Source organism: Chiloscyllium punctatum, chromosome 16, assembly GCF_047496795.1.
Source record: "Chiloscyllium punctatum isolate Juve2018m chromosome 16, sChiPun1.3, whole genome shotgun sequence".
Lineage (NCBI taxonomy): Eukaryota > Metazoa > Chordata > Chondrichthyes > Orectolobiformes > Hemiscylliidae > Chiloscyllium > Chiloscyllium punctatum.
This window is the reverse complement of record NC_092754.1, coordinates 39,843,580-39,867,953: the sequence shown is the minus strand read 5'-3', so window position 1 is coordinate 39,867,953 and position 24,374 is coordinate 39,843,580. Positions and strand designations below refer to the sequence as shown.

The window sequence follows — 24,374 nt, the reverse complement described above, 5'->3', positions numbered from 1 at the left end:
GTTTGACAATAGTTGATGTTCAATCTCTAGTTCAGTTTAGTGAACTAACTTTTCTCATTGATTATCCTATAAATCTTTGTGTTATATACAAAATTCATGTATTTTTCAATAATTTCTGTGGTGTATATATAGGTCTTACTTGATTGATACTGAAATATGAATTCTTAAGACAATTGGGAAGGAATTATTTTCATAAAGCTTTGAAGCCTACTTCAGTGTACAGCTGATTTAATGTGAAATTTCAAGCTAAGGTGTGTTCTGATTTAGCTGATAGACCGACGGTAATACTACCCAAAATTGGTATCTCAGTCCCTGGGTAGAAGCAAAATCCATAATTGTTCTGCACTGATCACTGCTGGAATTGTCTTGAAAGTGCACATTCTGACGGCCTTTTATTAATAGATTTGCCAGGTTACATAACACATGGACAGTGAGCATGTATGAGCATCACTGCCTGTGAATTTCATTCCAAGCCATTATTCATCTTCGATGCAAGTAATCTGCTGTTCTTGGGGCCCTTGTAGTGCAATGGTGGTTTTTTACTTCTGAGCCAGAAGGCCTCGATTCAAGTTCTATCTGTTCCAATGTTGAACAGATTGATTAGAAAATATCTAGAAGTGTTTCATGTCCATCCCTGGACAGGTTGAGTTTAAAATTAAATGCCTGTCACTGCTCTTTCTTTGGCACAGAGTTAAAATACTGGAGTTTCAATTAGTAGCACTGCAGTATTCACACCACATGGACTGTAGCCATTCAGGGTGTCTCACCATTACTTCGAACGTTTAGGGAAGGGTAATAAATATTGGCCCGGGCAGCGATGTCCTCATTGTATAAACAGATCATTAAAAGAAATGCTGTGTTGAGATATCAAAGGGAAGGTGCCATGAATTGAAACATTTCCTAGTGAGATGATGGTACCTTTTTAGGAGTGAAATTTAGCAAGATGTTTTAAGAAATGATGAGCAAATCTTAATGCACGAATTAATTTCATATAGCCCGTTCTGTACGAAGAAGATTAATATCCTAACTTATGGAGTGTAGATGGTAAGTTATGATAATATAGATTTCTGAGATTGACTTTGTAATGCTGAATGTATAATTTCGCTTCAAATCTCAAGTAGAATAGGTTGTTTGCATGTGTGGAGAAATCCACTTTGAGACATAGACCATCAAAATAATTTGTTTATTTGAAAAAATGCAATAGCTATGATTCCAACTTCGAAACCAAGCTGACCTAGTTGATGGTTTACAGTCACAAAGCTTCACTTTTCATTGAAAGAGCTTGACAACTTTGAGAAATGAGAAAGAAGAATAACATTTTAATAATATAAAATAAAGTTTTGAATTAGACATAAATAATGGGAAAAATGTAGAATGACACATCGTGGTCACGTTTCATCAATTTGCAAAGACCCATTCGTACCTCTTGAAATTGATAATTCGCGTTTAATAATGCATGAGAGGTGGTGCACTTTGGTTTTGTTTTCTTTTCTTGTTTTTCCTACCAATGAACATGTGCAAACAACTGCAGAGGAACAAAGACATAGAGGTCATGATATGTAATTTCTTAAAAATGATGGCAAGTAAAGACAAGAGGATTGCAGTCATTTCACTTTTGTAAATAATGATGCACAGTAGAAGAATGAACATATTTAAGTGAGAGAGAGATCAAATGTGAAGAAATGCCATTATGTAGATAGTCTTGAGGCATGGTGTGGTTAGCCACATTGGAAAATTGAAGCATCTTTTAAGGAAATAAGTTGTGTTATGGAGAGAGAACAGGACAATTAAACTGCAGCAAAAACAATAAGTTGAATAATCATGAATCTGTTTATAAATGGCTGACCACTCCGAAACGTTGAAAGCTGGAGAGCTTGAAGTTTGAGGCTTCTTTGGTCAGTATTTGGAAATGAGATTTTTTCTAATTTGTAAAAAAAATATAGTTGCTTGAATACACTGTCAATTTTAACTTTTTTTCCTGTGGCCTAAGCTGTGACACAAGATTGTTATGTTATGCTATGATCAGGATTTAGTGGTTGATTGAGGAAATTTAATAACTTGACACCAAATGGCATTTTTAAATATCAACTGAAACTAATTCACAGCAAACTGTTTTTCCATGCCTTAAATTAGAAGACTTAACTGTAAACTGAATAAGGTGTGAAAGTTTGTAGTAGATGAGAGTATACACATTTCATTTGCAAACGTAAGGTGAAGGGCAGTTTGATTCTGACAAAAGGTTTTAAATATTGTAAATCAAATGGATTAGAAAAACAAACCTGACAAAGGTAACATGAGAGTCAGGACTGAGGACAGACAGGAAGGTGAATTTGAGACTCCATCCAGGTCAGCCATGATCCTTTTTAATGGCAGTGTGTGCCCAAAGAGCTGAATGGCCTACTGTTTGTCAGTCCTATGTTTTTCGCTGCTATTTGTCTAAGTGAGCTAATGTAAATCACTCTGTGCACTACTTCACTGAGAGCTACTGAGATGAGTCTTTTTTTGTGTCAGTAAATGAAAGACACGGAGGAATGGTTACTATTTTCAACAGTGCACAACAGCCTATTCTTAACCAGGATTGGAATCGGAGATTCACAAGATAGTGCTTACCAGGATTCCTCTATCGATTTAACTATCAAGACCCTGCAGATAACCTGAGGGAGAAGTTGAGAGACTGGCTGAGAAAGTTAATCCATTTTGAAATGAAAATGGTGGGCCATGTGTGCATGCTTTAATAAACAATAATTTTAGAATTGGTCTCCTGATTTTGCATTATGGTAATGTTATCTAAATAATGATTTGCTTGCAATCAGCTATGCCTCAAAAGAATTGCTGCTGAGATATTACAAATTCATTGCGTGATTGGTTAGTGCGAAAGAGAGTTGTATGCCAAGTTTGGGAGATTAACCAGTGTTACACTCCAGTTACTTTACAATGGAATTACTGGAATAGTGGTTAACTTTTTGATGGTCTCAGGGACAGTCTTTCTTTTGTCTTCTATCCATTTTGGATTGGAGGACTGTCAAAACTGGAAGATACCCTCCATCAGGTATCTGCCAGGAATTAGCAGAATGTCTGTTTGCATCATGCTCGAGGATATGTTATGTCGTTTGTGCCTGAAAAGAAATATCTGCTTTCAAAAGAAAGTGCCACTGTTATATCATTTTCTGAAATTGCCTGTCTATTCACTCCATTCCAAATGGAATAAAATGTACTTAGGATAAATGTATATTTCTGTGTAGCCTCATTGCAGTACGGTTAGGGTTAACCCTATCGCAGTTACAATTTTCTGCATAATTTCTATTGCTGCATGTTATATTGATAGAATAGGAGATAATTGCATGACATTTGCTATTGATATTTAAGTCGCTAATAATGAAAAAAAATGCCATGGAAATGCTAAGTAAGTGCTTTGTTTTCTGTAGAGATAGGATGGCAGGATGCTCTCTGACAGGATGAGAGAGATGATTAGAAGTATTGAACACTCTACATTTGAATATTTCTGTGATGTTTGAGACTTTGCACATTTAATCAGGTGATGGAGGGGCTTGTGTAAAGCAATCTGGTATAATCTTTCCTTGTGTGTGTTGAAGCATTCATGGTAGGGACCAGCTAAAATAGAAAAGCAGTGTTAGTCTGAATTCTAAATTTCAGTTTTGAAGGATCTGGATGAATGCCAAGTTGTTGAATGCTTTGTGAGGAATGTCATTTGTGGTTGGACTTATGTTTAGAATGAGAGGTACTTTGATTTCACCTGCATTGTATAACAGAAGAAACAGGCATTTACAATAAAGGTCCAATTTGACTGATTTTTGGAAAAATCTTGATGTTTTTTAAATAAAAACCTCAAGCCTCTATGGAACGCTTCAGTGAAGGACTGAATTTACTGGAGGTGGTCTGTAACACCAATAGCGTTGACATTGACTTTTGTCTTCTGGGATTTGCACAGAACGTATTTTTTTACTCTGGTTTTTCATACATTCTCTTTGCTTTCTCGATGAATATGGGGATTTGTTTTCCTCTGTATTAAGAAAACCAGATTTTCAACCTTGAAAGACACCAAGATGAAGCTACTCCTGACCTATAGGTGCCTCCAGCTGAGCTCATTGGGTAGTTATCAGACAAAGGTCTGTGACTTCCTTGTTTAGCGACTTTGTATTTTTTTCTGTTCTGGGGAGGCTGAGCCCAGTTTTAGGTAAAAATTAACCAATTGTCCATTTTAGTGCCTGGTACTAGCAATGTTGGAAATCTAAATAAAAATTGAAAACTCTGGAAATTTTACAGGTCTGGCAGTACATGTGGAGATAGAAAATGGAATGCTTACAATATTTTCTGTGTTTAACCTAATTATCTGTACAGCAAGTCCTACTGTCTCAATTTGCTTTTGAGTGGTATAATGTCTGTTATCTCCGAAACCTCTGACTCTCGTGCTATATTTATTTTTGCTGTAGTTTTGGAGAAGGCAGTCTTTTCAAATAATGAAGTTAAAATTCCATATTTCTCTAAACCTTCAGAATTCTGGTGACTTGCATGTAATTTAATCAGTGTGAACAAATGAAGATTGGAGAAAGTTACACGCCCTATCATTGATGTTATTTAAAGAAGTTTCTGCATCATACAGTCCTGTTTTTCATTGATTGCAAGTTTGCAATATTTGGTTTGCAAACCAATTGTCTTAAATCCTAACACATTTTAGCAGAAGTCATGAAATTATGAGAGGTTTAATTTGCTTATTATTTTGTTCCTCATATCCTTTGTGTGTGTTGGGAGTGGCTCAGTACATTTCTGGTCATGACTCAGCGCTCTGTATCTGCTCTGAATAATGTATGTGCACATCTGATAAAATAGTGTCATGACAAAACGATTTCATAGGGTCAAAGCTGAGAACGGTGTTAAGTGGTAGCTGCATGATAGTTGGGCTCTGACAATCCAGCAGGACTTTAATAGAACTGTCATTGAATATTTGTGGAATCTTGATCTGTTCTGTGATCTCCACTAATGTGGGTTCATTCACTAATTTGCATGTTAAATGCTCACAACTTAAAACTTAAATGATATTGCAAATGTTTCTTCACCTAACAGTCTTTTGCCATCTGGTATATACAATGGCCTAGGAGAAAGTGAGGACTGCAGATGCTGGAGATCAGAGTCTAGAGTGTGGTGCTGGAAAAGCACAGCAGGTCAGGCAGCATCCAAGAATCGACGTTTCGGGCAAGAGTCCTTCATCAGGAATGACTCATAGCTAAAGAAACTGATTGTAAGCCAGGAGTTGAACGAATGATGTAAAATTGGAATCAAACTTATCAGACCTGAAGCTTGAGTCAAATACAATATTTTCTTCACTCATTGCATTATATTGATGCCAGTCTCAATGTTGGGAATGTTCTGATGCCTCTTGGAGGAACATTGTTTTTACTGAGAAAAGAGTAGTAATTATGGCATTTTATTAACATGTTTTATTCTAGTCACGTTCAGATCAAAATATTGTTGTATCAATATTAGCCATAGTGTCTCATAATTTCAGCTTGCTTTCCTTGAGTTTGCCAATGAGGATCTTTGTTTACAGATTGTTGTTCCAGAAGAGAAACACTGGGGTGTTGACAACTTAAGGGAGCCCTTACCATCTAGTTAGATACTTTAAAGATACTGAACTCAAATTTGTGGGTATGTTAAACAAATTTGTGTGGTATGTTAAACAAACCTTAATAAATATTGTATTTTTGAGTCAGTAGACTCTTAAGAGTAATGTTTGTAATAGTGATACAAAATGTAGTAGATTTGGAATGTTTATTAGTGCTATTCCTACCCTGTTGCTTGTTTTATTCCCTTCTAGCATTTTTATTTTAAATTTTGGCTTTTATTTTCTTTTGATTCATTTTTTCTTTTCTCATGCCCAGTGGCACATGAGACAGACAGCGAACATGCTCATGTCTGTTTCCATTACTCGATTTTCCTGAAACAGATTGCCAGAGGGGTATCACACTGCGTCAACCATGACTGATCAGGAGACTCTCCTTTCCTTACTGGCTGCCATAGACATAGCAGAAGGATGTACAAGTTGATAATCAACCTGTTTGCACGTACCTTCCAAGGCCAATAAGTCCTGATGTGGAGTTTAAACCCAGGTTTCTGGCTTTTGAGGTAGTTGCTCTAACACTGCACCATAAGACCTTCCTGATGCCAAAAAAAGAGGCGGCCAATTGTACCAGTAACAAAGGAAGAGCTACCTAGTTCATTCCACTCTTTAGGACTTTCCCCATTCCCCTACAATTATTTATTCACCACCTTTTGGAATATTACTGTTCCAGTTGTTTCCATCACCCTTTCAGTATATTCTCCAAGATCATAATTTGCTGGGTAGAAAGACTTCCATCTTGCCATTTTGTCAACTACCTCAAATCTATGTTTTCTCATTGCTATCTTTTCAGCCACTAGAAACAGTATTTTTCTGTCTTACTCTACAAAATAAGTTCATGATTTTGTGCAACAATATTAAATTTCCTCTTAACTTTGTTGCTACAAAGAAAATAATCCAGGTTTTATCTCAAAATAATTTCCAGAACTCATTGCCATTAGCAATCTACAAATTAAACCAAATTGTAATATTTGATGAAACTTTTCAAGTATTTAAAATGGTCTTCTCTACATTGGGGAGACTAAACATAAACTTGGGGCATGTTTCGCTGAGCATTCTCAGCCGGGCCCACAGGAGCCGACCTGACCTCCCAGTTACCATCTGTTTTCATTTCCCTTCGCACTCCCTTTCCAACGTGATCACCCTTGGCCGCCTCCATTGCCACAGCGAAAGAGGAACAACACCTCACCTACCGCCTGGGCAGCCTACAGCTCAGACTGAACATTTGAGTTCTCCAACTTCAAATAACCTTCCTTCTGAGTCCCTCCCTCTCCTTTCCATTCTTCTGATTGACCCTTGCTTCCAGCTAGCAACTGGATTCATTCCTCCCATTGACCAACCGGGTTGTATCCTCCACCTGTGTTCACCTATCTCTACCTCACCAAACCCCGCCCCCCTGGAATTTTGGCTTATTTTCTTTAAATGGAAACCAATTTGTTAGGTGCAATAATTATTTTACATGTTTTCTTTTGCTATCTCTGTTTTTCTTTTGCTCATTATGGACTTGAGACTTCCATATGAAGATTTGCCTCTTGTTTACTGAAAATCAGTTTACAACAGGATTTTCTTTCAGTGAAAGGCTACAGATCTGAAGGGTGTCATATTCTTGTCATATACGTGGCCAGATTCTAAATTTGATGTATTTCTTAAGTGCAGCAATGCTACTGCAGCTATCTTGTCTTAGTTTGCTTGGATACATTAATCTCATCTTCAGTATTTAAAGATAAGTTTTACATCAACCTACCAGGGTAGATCTCTGCTTCAGCCTGTCAAAGGGGAGTGAATTCCTGAAAAAAGTGGGTAAGATTTGTTTCTGATTATGCTGGTTCTGTGTGTCCTTCAGAGAAATTATTCTGACTTTCCTCATTTGAGCATTGTTTTTCTGTATTTTTGAAACATGCCATTTCTTGCTTTTATCTTGCCACTTTGTGTGATGTATATGGAAATGTCTGGTTAATATTCTTTCAAAAAGTTTTCAATGCTTTGTTATTTTACAGGTTGTTCTGAAAAACAGGTAATTTGAGACTTTGAAATGATGGCAATCAGAATTTAGTGTCAGCATTAAATGTGGATCCCTAATCCCTATTACTGCATTCATTCTTTTTTAAAAGAAGCTATGTTTCAAGAGTAGTTTTTTTTGAAGGAGAGTATACATATCAATTATGGTGCCATATTTGAAACATGCCATTCTTAAAATGCTTGATAACCATTTTCATATGGGAAGCATCCACAAAATAAAGTAGCTTAAATTTATAGAACTGGTTGAAAATAAGAAAGCATTTGTTTTATACCATTGAAACTGATCATGTCTGGTGTTTTTAAATTCATTCATGGAATGTGTGCAGTGCTGACTAAGCCAGCATTTATTGCCCATCCATAATTGCCCTGAGTAGGTGATGGTGAGCTGCTATCTTGAACTGTGCAGTCCTTTGAGTTGTAGGAATACCAAGAGGGCTGTTAGAAAGGGAGTTCCAAGATATTGATGCACAACAGTGAAAGAATGCTGAATGTTCATATTGTGGCTTGATAATGTTAGAGTGGTGGATATGCCGAGCCATCAGGTTGGAGCATGTGGGTGACTGCACTTCTGCTCATGATGGTCTAAGTTCAAGTATGCTTCTCCCTTTGATTAGCTCCTTCATTACCCAGTCAAGCACCTTTGAAGATCACAAGATACAGGAGCAGCATTTGGCCATTCAATTCTGCTCAACCATTTGATCGTGGTTGGTAGGTTTCTCAACCCCATTCTCCTACCTTTCCCTGTAACCCCTGGGATCCACCTACTAATCAAGAATCTGTCTTAAAATACACTCAATGACTTGACCTTCACGGCCTTTTGCGGCAATGTGTCCTACAGATTCACCACCCTCTGGCTGAATAAATTCTTCCTCATCTAAGTTCTAAAGGGTAATCTCTTCATTCTGAGGCTGTATCCTCAGGTTCTAGACACTCCTCCTAGCGGAAACAAATCTTCTCCATGTCCACTATATCCAGACCCTTTAGGATCACATTGAAATTTAGAGAGTACTTTCTCATCCTTCTAAACTCCATAGAGTGCAGACTCAGGTGGTCAACTGCTTCTCATGTGACAAGCCCTTCATCCCTGGGGTCATTCTTATAAACCCCATCTGAACCCCCTCCAATGCTAGCGCATTCTTCCTTCCTTAGATACAGAGCTCCAAACAGCGCTCAATATTCCAAATATGTTCTGACTAGAACCTTGTACAGCCTTGACATTACATCCCTGTACTTGTACTCCAGCCCCCTTGAAATGAATGCTAACATTGCATTTGCTTTTCCAATTGCCAACCTTGAGATTTCTTAGTTCAGGATTCTCTTAAGTCATTTTATGCTTCAGATTTCTGAAGCTTTTCCCCATTTAGAAAATAGTCGGGGCCTGTATTCTTCGTACTAAAGTGCATTTCCTCACACTTTCCCACATTGTATTCCATCTGTTCCTCCTTTGCTCTCTCTCCTAGACCATAAGCTTTGTGCCTCATCAGCACTACCTGTTCCTCTACCTATCTTTGCGTCACCTGTTTTATCTCCTTTAGGAACCTACAAACTTGCTCAGTGATTGTCCATGTTTTTTGCTTTGTGCATTGTATAATGGTGATTTAGTTTATTCTTAGATTTCTTTGTACGTATTAAAAGTAAGTTGGTCCAACACAAAACTAGAGTATGAACTAAAACTGGAGATCTGTGTATGGTATTTTTAAAAATAGAAACGGTGCTCAGTGTTCTACATTGATCAGGTGTAAGGAAAGTGAAAGTTATATTGCTTGTATTGGAAATTCGATGTGAAATGAATAAGGTGTACTGCAACTCTAATTGAAATAGTTTGGTAATTAAATTATGTCTTTATGTAAATGCAATAGCATCCTTTTTTTTATATAGCTTTGCATAAGTTAGGCATTTTAAATTAAAAACAAACTCAGTATTACCTGTCATTAATAACTGCTGTATGTCACTTTTTGCACTTACTCTCTTTCGTGGCACGGTGTTCTCTCAGTGTTGAGGATCTCTAATTTTTTCCTTCCTTATTGCTTCCATTTCCTGTTTTTCCTCTCTTTTATATATACTGTGCCATCCCTAGGCTGGCTTCAGGTCTTTGTCAGTGCCCTGTAAACATTGCTTAATGCTGTGCACCATATTCTATGGTTGTTCTGTTTTGGAAAGGAAGAATATGGTCTCTCCTTAAACACTCCATGGTATGACAGGGGTTAGGAAATTGTCATGTGGCCATGTCCTAACATTCCATGTAGGACACATAAAATGCTTGTCATCCCATTTTAAGTATACTTCCAATGGTGTTCAAATTTTTTAAATCAATATTGGATGTATTTAAATGCGTTCATTTTTAATGTGTACTAATTGTGAGCTTCATTATCAAACAAATATTGTTACTTTTTACATGACTTAGTGCTTTTGCTGTATACTAAGCTTGCTTGCTAAGAAACTCAACGAACATTTATATATTGCTCAATACCAAAACTTTCACTCTGGCATGCCAGTACAGCACAACATACAAACATATGAATTAAAAACCAGAGTGGGTCATTTAGCTCCACAAGATCAATCAGTGGAAGGGTTTAGGAGTTCTATTCAATCATAATCAAACCTGAAAATGTGAAGTTTTTTTGCCCACAGTATCCGTGTCCAACATTTGTTGCAAATTACTATATTCCTTTTTTTAAGTACGCACATACCTAAACTTATATATGTAGCCCTAAATTGCATTCAGCTCATTATGTGGAAATGACTGAATGAAGTCATCTGACGCAAAATTATGTCATGGTTTTCCCACATAAGCAAGTATTCTGTACATGGTAGCATTTTGCTTAACATTCTAATGTGCAGTATTTAATATACATTTCTTTACTTAAAAGAATCCAATAGCTTTTTTTTTAAAACTAAGAATCTGAAGTTTTGGAATAATATTATCTTTGAAATATAAAGATTACTGCAATTTTAGTTTTGAGTCTGATCTAAGAAAGTAGTAACATAATGAATTCCAGTGACTTCAGCTTTTTGAAACTGGACCAAGAGAATAATAGCCCTCAACCTGTATTACAGTCCCGCTATCTCTTCCTGCACCAAAGATGCAGAAGAAGCCAAAAGAGCTGAACAGGCTGGAAGAAGATTTGTTAGAGATCAGTGAAAAGGTAAGAGTTACTTTCAGCACTCTATACTTTGTGTTATGTTGAAGGTTTGTTTATTTTTCGTGCAAATTTAAATGTTGGGATGAAATCTTGTTGGTAGGATGTGCATTCATCCTTTTTCCAAAGCACACTTAACCATTTCTAACCAAAGGTAAGCCTGAAATCTCTACCCAGTACTGTTAAGGGTGATTCCCTGGCAGTTGTGAGATGAGAGTATTATTAACTGTTATTTGGGGTACCATGACTGTGAAGCTTTTCTTAATTCTAAATATCTTCAACAACAATGTCTGGTTATCTGAGAAAAGCCCATTTTATGTTGTACTCTTTATCACCACTAAAAGCATTATGCTGCCAGGATTGCCCATGGTGTATGCAAATAGTTGGTAAGGGATCTTACCCATATCACTTGCAATCATCCATGTTTTCCTTGAATGGTAAAATAGGTTTGAGGCTCTGAATAGCTTACTCCTATTCATTTATTCCTAGGGTCATAAGACCTCAAATGTAGCTACAAATTTATCATTTAAAGAATCATAGAATCCCTACAGTGTGGTAAGAGGCTCTGATAAATTGTGTTCATTGATGTTAACTGTTCATAGGAGGCCTCCCAGACACAATCTGGCAAGGTAAATGGCCTTACTTCAACTGTCTCTAGCGGTTTGAAGAATTTTTTTTAAAAACTTGATATTTAAAAGAAAATTAAACTAATTGCCAAAAATCTGGTTTATTTTTAATTATAGTTATTCCTTTTGAATTGGAAGTCTTTGCGGAGACGAAGCTAGGTTTAAATATTTGATTTATCATAATTGGATATTTTAATAACATATCTCAACTTTTATTTTCAGAAAGTAGGAATAACTGTAAGCCCCTCAACCTTTTGAGCCTGTTGGATCATATCTATGCTACCAAGTAATTTGATTTATCTTTGCTCCATAATATCTTCTCTGAAAATGTACATTGATTTTGGCCTTGAAAATGTCATTTGATGCAGCATCTGCACCCTTTTTGCCAGGAAGTGGGTGCAGAAGGCAGAGTTTGGGTGATAGGAATGAAGACAAGCGTCAGATTTCTACAACTTTGTTGGGCAGAAATGCTTCTTGATTTTGATGCTGATTGGCCTAGTTCCAACTTGAAGATAGTGTCCACTGGTTCTGGATTTCTTCACCAGGAAATTATCTATCTTATTGAATCTCTTAATGATTAAGTGTCTCAATTATGTGACCCTTTCAGCCAACTGAATTTGAGGGACTACAAGCAAAGTTTAAACAACATATCCTCATAATTTAACTCTTGAAGCTAAATATGATTTGCTATCTGTGCTGCATCCCTTGACAGATATGTCTTTCCTAATGTTTGGTGCTTAATGCTAAACTGGGTCTTATCAAGGTTGTGTAAAACAGAAGCGTTTCTTCAATTAATTCCAATCCTTTTGAGACAAAGGTCAACATTCCATTAACTTTTGATTTGATTTTGTACATGTCCACAAGCTTTTCGTGATTTGTGTACACAGATACTTCAAATATCAACTTTCCCACAGCTTCTATCTTTTGTCATTAAGAAAATAATCCAAATTTTTTGTTCATTGAATGGTGTCTCACATTCCTACATTGAACTCTCCACAATTGTTTTCTACATTGTTTAGAGTCTGTTTATGTCCTTTGGTAACTTTCCATTCACACCTGTGCACCTTGCTATGTCTTTAAAGTGCCATCTGTAAACATGAATATATAATTCACAGTTCTTTCATTTATATCACAAGTGATGAAAAACTGAACTCCCAATGCAAACTTCTGGAGAGCGTCATTAGTTGTGTCCTACTATGTTCCCTATCCCTGTCTCACAAGGTTACCTCATTCCCTAGGCTTTCATTTCTCCAAATAAGTGTGGAATCTTATCAGGTGTTTGCTATTGGTCCTTGTGGACAGTAACCATGAAGGCATCCCTATCCACCATGCTTGCAACCTCAAAAAAAAATTCAACTAAATGAATCAAACATAAGCTACTGTTCAGAAGTCCAAGTCTGCATGACTTCTATCATCTGAATACTCTGTTTCTGATCGATTCCAGTGACTTCTTCACAATAGATGTTAATTTGACAAGTCTGCATTTAGATCTGGTTTGCTGCATCTCAAATAATAGTAACATTTTTCAATCTGGTTAGCTTTGGAAAATGGTGACAGTAAAACTACAGTTTTCTAACCTATTTTGCGTTAGAATTCTGGGATGGAGACTATCAGAGCCTGGAAATTTGTAATGACCCATTATTATCTTTCTTATGATTTTTGTATTAAATTCATTGAGTTATTCCCCTTGACTCATTATCCTTTGTACTGCTGGAATTGCATTCACTGCCACATCTGTGGTGGTGGGTATATCCACATAACAAATACCATTTTCTTATCCATTGTAGCCTTATTTACATCCATCTTTAATGAGCCTAAACTCATTATCCTACTCTCCATGTAGTTGTATAAAAAGAATGCCATTAACTGTGGAAGTACAACTTGCAAATTGTAATAGTAGTCAAATCCTGTTTGTAGTTGAGGATTTTGTTTTAAAAGTGTTTTCCAGTTCTCCAATTTTAATCATTCCTTCCCCAGCAATAATTTGGAAATGTTACATTTAATATATATCAGCTACGTTGCTATGCAGGAAGGAAACTGAGTTTCGATTGAATAAAGTTTAAAACTACTGTCACTGCTGTTCAGTAGACCAGAAGGGACATTTGTTTGAGTTTTCCTTTTTCATTGAAATTGCCATAGCAAAAGGAAAATGATTCTTTGATGGTAGAAATCAGTTACTAAAGTATACAGATGCCTTGTCATTAATTGAGATTTATAGCAAAGAATAGTGCTATTCCTGAATGAGTAACTAATATATAAGATTTTGAGATCTGGGGATCTAAACCTACTGAATTATCTGATCGGGCAAGACTTGAGAACAAAAGAGTGCCAATTCGCCCCTTAGGTCATTGAGTAACATCATGGCTGATCTTTGACTTAACTCTATTATCAGTCTTTGTCCCATATCCCTAATTATCTTTGGTTAACAACAGCTGTGAATCTCAGATTAAGATTTAACAACTACACCAATTGTTTGTGAGTTCCAAAACACTCCTCCACAAAAGTAGGTAGAGTTTTCTACCATCCTGTGTCTCTTGAGACCTTGGGTTTCATTCGCTCCCATGGGAAATTATATACTTTGAATATTTTTGAGGGATTAGATTTGGATTCTAGTTAGCAACTAATCCATAATTTCTTGCTATAGTTTAGCTATATAGAAGCAAAATTGCTGTCTGTTTAAGAGAATTTCCAATTTCCTCCATGTTCAAATTATTATTTTGTTTCAGGATTTCATCATTTTCACCTAGTTCCTGTATTTATATGGCTGCTGGAAATAGGAAGCAAGCTACTGTATTTTGGTCTTTTTGAAATATTGATTTCTAGATCAGACTTAATGGTGTTTATCAGATGATTAAATGAGGTTGGGAATGCATTTGAAAGTAACATGCATCTCCCTCATGCTTCAGCCTAAAGTCGAAGAAGAAACTACAGTTGAAAATGCTCCTGAACCTGAACAAGATCAGTCAATTCCAGATGCAAATCTGGACGAAGACTTTAACATTAAAAAACATGAAGTGGAAGAGAATGGGGATCAGGATCTAGAACCTGAACAAAATGGTTCAGAGTCTGTTTCAGAAAGTGAAAGTACTGAGGCCAGCACCAAAGAAAGCCCTGATGACAACCTAGTGTCCAGCTTCAAGGAAGGTAAATTCTGGTTTCATAATGCATGTTGTTTCTGCTTGTTTCCAGCTGAATTTGAAAATCGTGAATGTGCTTAGTTACTGATGTTAATGGAATTTTTAGGTCGAAACAAGTTGCTGTGCGAGGTTGTATGTTGGCTGTGTTTAAGATAGTGGAAGGATTTTAGTTTAGCTTGTTAATCCTGTCAGTGTGTCTCAGCAGAGCAGTTGCAACAGTTAGTGCTTTTATGAAGTATTGTACCTAACAAAGGAGTATTAATTAAAATTCACTCTTCAATTAGTAATGTATATCTGAGGATAAATCTTCACTGTCCAGGTTTGTTTTAATTGATGAACAATTAAAATTTATTCAGGTTTCCAAAATTGAAAAGCATTTAGATTATGGTGTTATCTTTTGAAACATTAATGTATCATGTCTTGAATTTACATGACCATTCTGCTGTTCATATTGAAATATAAAATTGTATGCTTTGAATATTTTCATGATAGATTAGATTTAGATTCTAGTTAGTAACTAATCCACACTTTCTTGCTATAGGCTAGCTACGTAGAGGCAAAATTGCTATCTATTTAAGAAAGTTTCCATCAATACAGAAAGCTTTATTCTTATGTAAAACTCATTTGAAAAGTAAAAAGAGAAGTTTTCGTAGTCCAATCAGGCCATTATTTATGAGGACACTTTTATTTATTACTTGTGAGGGCACTTTTGTATCAGTGACCACTTCCCATAAGATCCATCACACTAATTGTGTCCTCCAGTAATGTACTGTCATGGTTATGTAAAATAAATCCAACTCTCTAACTTTAAGCATTGCATCAGTGACAATTGGTGAAAGTTTTGAATTAATGTTATTGCACTTGACATAAAAAAAACTTGCCACATAGTGTTAACAACTGAATACCTAGCATCTGCCAGACACAATACATTCTTCATGTTAAATCTCCTTGTTTGTTCATTATTTCCCTTGCAGTTCTGGTGGTTTTCTTTATACTGTGGTTCCATTATTTATTACCTAATGAGTTAGTGCTGATCCCATGGCCACAACTATAATGCAGAGATTATTGCAACAGGTAGCCAGGCTGCCATCTGCTAATAGGGCAAAGTAAGGACTGCAGTTGCTGGAGATTAGAGTTGAGAATGTGGTGCTGGAGCAGCGCAGCAGTTGGGCAGCACCCAAGGAGCAGGAGGATCGACATTTCAGGCATAAGCCCTTCATGAGGAATCTTCTTGATGAAGAGCATACGCCCAAAATGTTGATTCTCATACTCCTTGGATGCTGCCTGACCTGCTGTGCCTTTCCAGCACCACATTCTCATCTGCCATCTGCTAATAAAGTGATGTACTTTCGAACGGTATTACTGGTACCTGTTGAACTGTAATTATATCAGTCAACACCTTGATGTAAAATGGAAAAGTATTTAAAGCAATAAATGAATAACTGAAGTGGAATAGTTAGTAATTTGATGACTGGTTGTTTCCAACTTTCAGCTATTCGAGCCACTGTTGCACAATCTTCTACCACAGGAATGCAATCTTGAAATCCCTACTCGAGGGTTTTGCTCAAATTCAGATTTTAACTTAAAAAAGAAACGTGTTTTGGACACGTTATTACACACCTTCTAAAGCAGGTGGGACTTGAACCCTAACCTTCCTGCCCAGAGGCAGGGACACAACCACTGTGCCAGTGGCACTAAAATTGAAATTGAAGTGGATTATTTTGCACTGATTGATTATATTGTTTCTGACTAAATTGATTTCTCAGCCCCCAATTGAGTCTTCGTTTAAAACAAATAATTGCTGATTTTTCAGGCATGCAAATTATCATAATTTTTCATGAGCTGTATTTCATCAGCATTTGAGATCAATTTCGGTTCTTGAAATCCATCTTCATCCTATATGTTTAAAAAAGGTAATTAAAACTAATGCTCAATCTGCTTTTTAGCTGCTTCTAATGTTCATCTGCTTACCCAGCCTTCAGTGAATGAGATATCAAGGTCTTGTGTAGCTAAGTACATAAGAACTAGGAGCAGGGGTAGGCCACCTGACCCTTCAAGCCTGTACCGCCATTCAATAAGATCGTGATTGATGTGTTCGTGGACTCAGCTTCACTTATCTGCCCTCTCACTATAACCCTTAATTCCTTCACTGTTCAAAAAAAAGCTATATGAGTCTTAAAAGCATTTACTGAAGTAGCATCAACTACTTTGACATTTTAAATGATGTGCAGAAAACACAAGAAGGTGATTTAGTTTAGAAGCTAGGAATTGGAGTGTTGACACAATTACTTGATTTAAAGTTTCAGGAGGGGTACACAATTTGTGTACAAAATGAATATGGGACAATTATCTGAGGACTAGGAGTTTGTGCTTGTATTAATCAATACCTTGAAGTAAACTGGAAAAGTATTAAAAGGCCAGACCTCTCAAAACATTGTTAAGCAGGCAGCCCAGACCATAACATTGCAATTTGTTTCAGTGAAAATTACATGAAGTAAATTAGCAAGATTGACTAGCAGGTTTTAAAACAGACAAAAATTTATTCACAAGATTACACAATGAAATACAAAAAACAGAATAAAGAACCCCTACGGAACTCAGTCCATCCAAACTAGACTTAATTATGCTGTTCCAAATATACACAACAATCCCAATAAGCAAACCCCCTTAAAAACGGTTTTGAAAATGGGACAGATGCTTACAGGTTAAAATTAGAAGGGAAGAGAGAGAGAGAGAGAGAGAGAGAGAGCCTGTTTCTACACAGCTGAACTCCTAACTGGTTCTGGACTGAACTACTCGGCTAGATAGCTCACCACTCCCCTTTCATTATACAGGTCACTTCTAAAACATGACCACTTTGGCCAGAAGTCTCATCTGTTTACATGTAAACAAAAAAGCCTCTTAATTCCCTTTAATCTCTGTACCAAACCAGTCTAATCGGAACCGGGACAGTTTTGTTACCCCTCTGACAAAAACCAAGGACACAGTATTCTTGAGAAAAGGAACAGCTTTCAGAAGAAAGGAATGAGCTTTGTGACAAAAGCAACAAATGAATAACTGAAGTGGAATAGTTAGTAACTTGATGACTGGTTGTTCCAGACTTTGATGAGATCTGGTGAAAGGAGGAAGACATCCTTGGAACTTGGGATCAATATTGCAGAATCACAGGTGCTTAAAATTAGGAGTGCTGGTGAATATTTGGTATGCATCATTTCAAGATGTATTTTAGATAGAAATGAAGTTCGTAGATTTGTAAGCCAAACCGATCTGCATTGTACTTAAATTATTGCTAATTATATGAACTCTGAAGCAGCAGTTGGAACATTGTTGCCTAATAATCAGGAGAAGATTATGAGCTGCCTCTAGATTTAGAAGACTATTAAGTATCCAAATACTACTTGTTGTGGGACAGTAGTAGTGTCCCTACCTCCGGTCTAGGAATCCTGGGTTCAAGTCCCACCTGCTCTAGAAGTGTGTAATAATATCTCCAAAAGCTATTTGACTTCAAGTTCCACCTGCTCCAAAGGTGTGTAATAGCATTTCCGAACAGATTGACTAAAAAAACAGCTTTGAAATACTATTTTAGGATATGAAAAATTCATATTGGAAAATTGGATGATCAAGGGCTGCAGTCTGCTTTGGTGGTAACTGGCCGCAAATGGATCCACTTTACAGTGATTGTGCTATATCTCATCTTAGACTAATTTTAGATTTTGTTAAATCTTGACTGAAGTTTCAGTTGAAAAACAAATGTTAAGTATTTGCATAGAATATCATCATGCCCATAAATCACAAGTCCCTGATGTGGCTGCAGTCCCGGGCTCTGATCTGAGTGCAACTTGAACCCATTGAACTCCATGACCTAATGAATCCCACAGTTCTGGACCCTGATTGTGTCGACCAATTGAATGGTTGGATCTGAGAGAAAGTGAGGACTGCTGATCCTGGAGATCAGAGACAAAAAGTGTGATGTTGGAAAAGCACAGCTGGTCAGGCAGCAACCAAGGAGCAGGAGAATCGATGTTTCGACCACAATCTCTTCATCAGGAATGAGGGGGAGGCAGAGGCCAGGGGACTGAGAGATAAATGGAAGGGGGGGGGGGCGGTGTGGCTGGGGTAAGGTAGCTAGGAATGCAATAGCTAGATGAAGATGGGAGATGGTGATGCGTCAGGGTGGATGGTGGAACGATAGGTGGGACCATTCAAGAGGGCGGTGCAGATTTGGACGGTTGGATTTGGATAAGGTGGGAGGAGGGGAAATCCAGGAAACTGGTGAAATTTGCATTGATTCCATGTGGTTGGAGGATCCCAAGCTGGAAGATGAAGTGTTCTTCCTCAAATCGTCGGGTGGCTTGGATTTGGCAGCAGATGACATTTGCATGTCCTTGATGGAGTGGGTAGGGGAGTTGAAGTGATTTGTCACAGGGCGTGGGTTATTTAGTCCATGTGTCCTGGAGACATTCTGTCTCCCCACATCGAGAGCAAAGGACACAGTAGATGGGATGTTTGGAGGTGGAGGAAAATCTCTACCGGATTTCGATACAGAACTGGCTCAAAGGTGGTGGGCGGTTACTTTTTTCAGACTGGAGGACTGTGAAAGGCTTACAAGGATATTGCCAGGGTTGGAGGATTTGAGCTGTAGGGAGAGGCTGAACAGGCTGGGGCTGTTTTCCCTGGAGCGTCGGAGGCTGAGGGGGGACCTTATAGAGGTTTACAAAATTGAGGGGCATGGATAGGGTAAATAGGCAAAGTCTTTTCCCTGGGGTCAGGGAGTCCAGAACTAGAGGGCATAGGTTTAGGGTGAGAGGGGAAATATATAAAAGAGACCTAAGGGGCAACATTTTCAAGCAGAGGGTGGTACGTGTATGGAATGAGCTGCCAGACGAAGTGGTGGAGGCTGGTACTATTGCAACATTTAAAAGGCATTTGGATGGGTCTATGAATAGGAAGGGTTTAGAGGGATATGGGTCGCGTGATAGCAGGTGGGACTAGATTGGGTTGGGATATCTGGTCGGCATTGACGGGTTGGACCGAAGGGTCTGTTTCCGTGCTGTACATCTCTATGACTCTATATGGAAGGGTCCTTTGGGGCCTTGGATGGAAGTGAGAGGGGAGGTGTGGATGCATGTTTTACACCACCTACGGCGGCAAGGGAAGTAGCTGGGAATGGAGAGCGGGTTTGTGGGAGGCATGGATCTAGTGAGGGAATTGTGGAGGGAATGCTATCTGCAGAATGCTGAAAGGAGTGGAGGGAAGTATATCTGCGTTGTATTCAGAGATTGGTGGGGTGGAAGGTGAGGACCAGGGGTTCTGTCCTTGTTGCAGTCTGAGGTGCACGATTCAAGGGCAGAGGTACAGGAAGTGGAGGAGATGTACCTGGAGGGCATTGTTGACCAGTGGGAGGGGAAATTGTGGTCCTTGATGTAGGCCATCTGGGATGTTTTGGAGTGGAACTGGTCCTCCTGAGAGCAGATGCTGATGAGGCAGAGGAGTTGGGAGTAAGGGATAACATTTTCACAAGAGGGGGCGTGGGAAGAGATGTCGTCTAGGTAGCTGTGGGAGTCAGTGGGTTTGAAATAGATGTCTGTGTTGAGACAGTTACCGGAAGTAGAGATGGAGAGGTCCAGGAAGGGGAGGGAGGTGTCTGAGATGGTCCAGGTGAACTTGAGGTCAGGGTGGAAGGTGTTTGTGAAGTGGATGAACTGTTCAGCCTCCTCATGGGAGTACGATATGGCCTTCAGTGTAGCAGAGGAAAAGGTGGGGAATGGTGCTGGTGTAACTGTAGAAGATGGACTGTTCCACATACCGAGACAAAGAGGCAGGCATAGCTGGGGCGCATGGCTACTCCTTTGGTTTGAAGGAAGTGTAAGGATTCAAAGGAGAAGTTTTTGGGGGTGAGGACCAGTTCAGCCAATCGAATGTGTGTGTTGGTGGAACGGTACTGGTTGGGTTGGCGTGAGAGGAAGAAACTGAAAGCTTGGAGTCCATTGTGATGGTGGTTGGATATGTATAGGGACTGGATGTCCATGGTGAACATGAGATACTGAGGGCTGGGGAAGGACCCCCTGCAACCAGGCCACATTCCACATTCCAGATGAAGTGCTTATGGTTGAAACGTTGACTCTCCTGCTTCTCGGATGCCGGTTGATTGGCTATGCTTTTCCAGCGCCACACTAAACAGTGGGACCCGATGATCAGGAAAAGGACAAGTACTTTAGATAAATTATTGATACTGTTTTGCTCTTTAAAAGATTACATCTTTCAGTTCAGATTTGTTAGGTTTTAATTCTGGGTAGAAACAGAAAAAAATAACAAATTTTATGAAATGATTTGTTGTGATTTTTTTCAAGTTTTCAAATTCACAAAATAACTGCTAATTAGGTAGTATACTTAACGCATCTTAATTCAACCTTTCGAAACACAATATGCAATCACTCCAGTGCAGTGTTTGGTTACCTTACTTCTGTTGTGTTTGTCTGTTGAATAGTTTTTGTCTGAAGAAAACTTCCATGATATCAAAACTAAGTTTACCCTTGACCAATTTGAACCTTTATCCTTTTGTGACCCTCGCAGTAATATTCTGGTTTAACTGTTTTCATCCTGACTGCTTTTTATGCCTCTTAAGATTTGTTAGATGCCGTCTTTTCAGACTGAACAGCCCAAGTTTTGAAATGCATATATTTTGACTAAAGGCCTTTTAAGTCTTCATCCACAAAAGCCTAACCTTTAATCTAATATTTTTGTAAGATTGTAATGTTGAGATATCACTTTGTGAATGTGATTTTTTAAAAAATTAACTATTTAATCGTAAATACCGAATGAAGTCAACTTATGTTTTGTATCATTGTAGAACAATGGAAAGTGCTGAATCAGGAGGGAAAGAAACGATATGACCGGGAATTTCTCCTTGGATTCCAGTTCATTGCAGCCAGTACACAAAAGCCAGATGGTTTGCCAGCAATTAGTGATGTTGTTCTTGATAAGGTGGGTTTGCTGGCTAAGTGTTAATGCTAATAATTGTTACAAACCAGTGTCACTATAATATCTGACAACATACTTGCATTATTCCCAATGTCTTTTTGTCTTCTGAAGCATAATGAGTAATTCTTGGATTTGTCCACAAAGATAGCGCTTTACACTTTCAAGGTTTTCCTGTTAAAGGGAATTGCTTGCTGTTCCATTCTATTTTTGCTATAAAAGGTGGAGAACTGAGATGCTTCTTGTGAAGGTCTAGAATATGGGCCTGGATGTGCAGTGTGCCTGAGCATGACAATGCAAGCCACCATAATGCAGTTCATCAGATGGAAAAAATCCGATAAATAGCGAAGCTTCATGCTGTAATGTAAATGGATATTACCTGGAGACTTCCTTTCTTATACCAGCTTCCGGATTCAGATAGTGTCTAACTAGAACTTTGATTAATTAGTAACAAAGCTTTTGGAGCCAGGATGGATGAAACTTTCATCTCATTTAAGGATGTCCTGAAGTTGTTTTCCGTATGCTTCAACAGCTGGTGTTTGAAAACCCAGACATTTTGTCATAGTGCTGTGCTCAGTTTGGCAAATTATCTTGTGGACAGATGGATAAATAATAAGTGGCATCTGTTTGGGGAATTCACCCACAAACTAGCTTCAGAGTTTAGTAGTTGGTGAGCTAAAGGTAAATGTGTGTATTTACTATGGACCTTAGAAGCTTTTATTAATATCTTTATAACTGAAAGATAGAAACTTTTTATCAGAACTGGAAAAAGTTAGAAGTTCTAATTTTTCCCCAATTCCAATGAATGGTCATAGACCATAAACATTAGCTCTGTTTTTTTCTCTCTCTATATAGTGATTCAATAGGTTGATTTCTGGGATGAAGTTGTTATCATAATATGAGGTTGAGCAAGTTAGGCCTGCACACATTGGAGTTTAGAAGAGTGGGAGGTGATCTTATTGAAACAAACCAGTTTCTGAGGACTTGACAAGATAGATGCTGGGAGAGTGTTTACCTTCAGGGAGGCCCAGTTGCTCAGTGGTTAGCACTGCTGCCTCAGAGCTCCAAGGACACAGGTTCGATTCCACCATTGGACAGCTGTTTGTGTGGAGTTTGCATATTTTCCCTGTGTCTGCATGGTTTCCTCCCACAGTCCAAAAATATGCAAAGAGGTTAGGTGAATTGGCCATGCTAAATTACCCATAGTGTCCTGGGATATGCAGGCTAGATGGATTAGCCATCGGAAATGCAGGGTTATAGGGATAGGTCAATGGGGTCTGTTTGGGTGAGATGTTCTTCAGAGGATCATTGTGGACTTGATGAGCTGAATGGCCTGCTTCCACACTGTAGGAATCGTATGATTCTACTTGCTATGTTCTATATTGCAAATCATCCTCTTAACCCCTTCTCCCCTCTTTTTCTGTGCCTTAACCTACAGCAAGTAAAGAACTTCATTGCATTTTTATCTAAGTTTAGGACCATCCAATCAGCTGACTCTGTTACTTCCTTACCATCCTCTTGCTTTACTGAGGCAAACTTCCTCTCAGGTACCCTTCCCAATTATTGCACTGGACTTGGTTTACTCCAGTTTCCCGTCATGTTCTCTCATCCATTAAATGCATCTAAAGTTTCCTCCCAGTTATTCCCATTAGACTGCTAACCACCCAACTCCCCTTCTGGTGACCATCTTAACTTACATAATTAGGTACTGACCCGTTTTCTCCAAATTCTCCTCATCACCCCTGTCAAAATGAACTCTGCTCAATTCCTCTATCCTTGCAAGCTGTCATCCGGTCTCCAGTCTCCCTTGCCTCTTCAGGGCATGAATGTGTTGTCAACTCCTAAACCTGTGAACACAGTTTTTTCAAATCCCTCTAATCTTCCTCTGCCTTTTCTCCAGCAACTACCAGAGTAGGACTGTGTTCACCTGATCCCATTTTTATCTATCAAATTATAGCAAAGGCTGCTTTCCATTCACACTTAAACACTGGTGTCCCAAGACTTATCCTTGTCCCCTTTTTCTCATCTGTGTACTGATTCTGTGACATTGTTTGAAATTAAATGTTAATTTCCATATGGGCCCTGACAAAAACAGATCTCTTATCTTGGTTCCTTCTGTTTTCTCTTAAGTTTCAGGCTGCTTTTGCAACACCCTATACTGGATGAATAGAAATTTCCTCCCATTAAATATTAGGAGGATGGAAGTCATTGTCTTTGGTCCCACCAAAAAATTGGACCTATTCATTGACTCCAGCTCTCTTCATAGCAGATTTTTAAAGTGGAAACAAACTTGTTCACAGCCTTTCTGGTATAACTGATCCTGAGAGGAGCTCTCAGCCTCTCATATGGCCCTGATGTGTGCCATCACTACGGTTGACTATTTCTACCCCTGTAAAGTACCTGACTGTGCTTGGCTCAACTTGTGTATCTGCTGTCCTTACCAATGGCTTTGCTATCTCTGACATTCCAATGCATCCTCAATCTTGTCTTTCATATTCTATCCTCTGAAAACTTGACATAATCCAAACTTCTTGCTTACTTTGTCCTAACTGTTCACCATTTCAATGTTTGTTGACCTACACTGGCTTCTTGTTAAGCAATGCCTCAATCTTAAGTTCTCTTCTGTATTTACACATCCCTCCATGGCCTCCTCTCTCCCTATCTCTGTAATCTTCCCTAGCCATCAGCATTCTCAATTTTAAAAACTGCATCTTTGTTTGCAGTGCCTTCAGCTGCTTGCAGCCCATGCTGTGGAATTAATTCCTTTCAACTGCCTTCCTTGCTATAAGATGCCACTTCAAACTCATCTTTGACTCTGCTTTCAATCATTTGTTTTAAT

The 24,374-nt window shown here is 38.3% G+C and overlaps 1 protein-coding gene across 23 annotated transcripts in view; it reads left to right on the top strand.

Moving 5' to 3' along the window:
- The window catches only part of LOC140487166 (eukaryotic translation initiation factor 4 gamma 3-like), a 354,817-nt gene that overhangs the window by 245,095 nt on the left and 85,348 nt on the right, over positions 1-24,374 (top strand). For all 23 annotated transcript variants that reach the window (XM_072586763.1, XM_072586783.1, XM_072586762.1 and 20 more), the window contains 3 exons: positions 10,712-10,800; positions 14,327-14,564; positions 21,408-21,541. In XM_072586763.1, the coding sequence (XP_072442864.1) occupies positions 10,712-10,800; positions 14,327-14,564; positions 21,408-21,541 (461 nt within the window). The remainder of the gene's footprint in view (positions 1-10,711; positions 10,801-14,326; positions 14,565-21,407; positions 21,542-24,374) is intronic.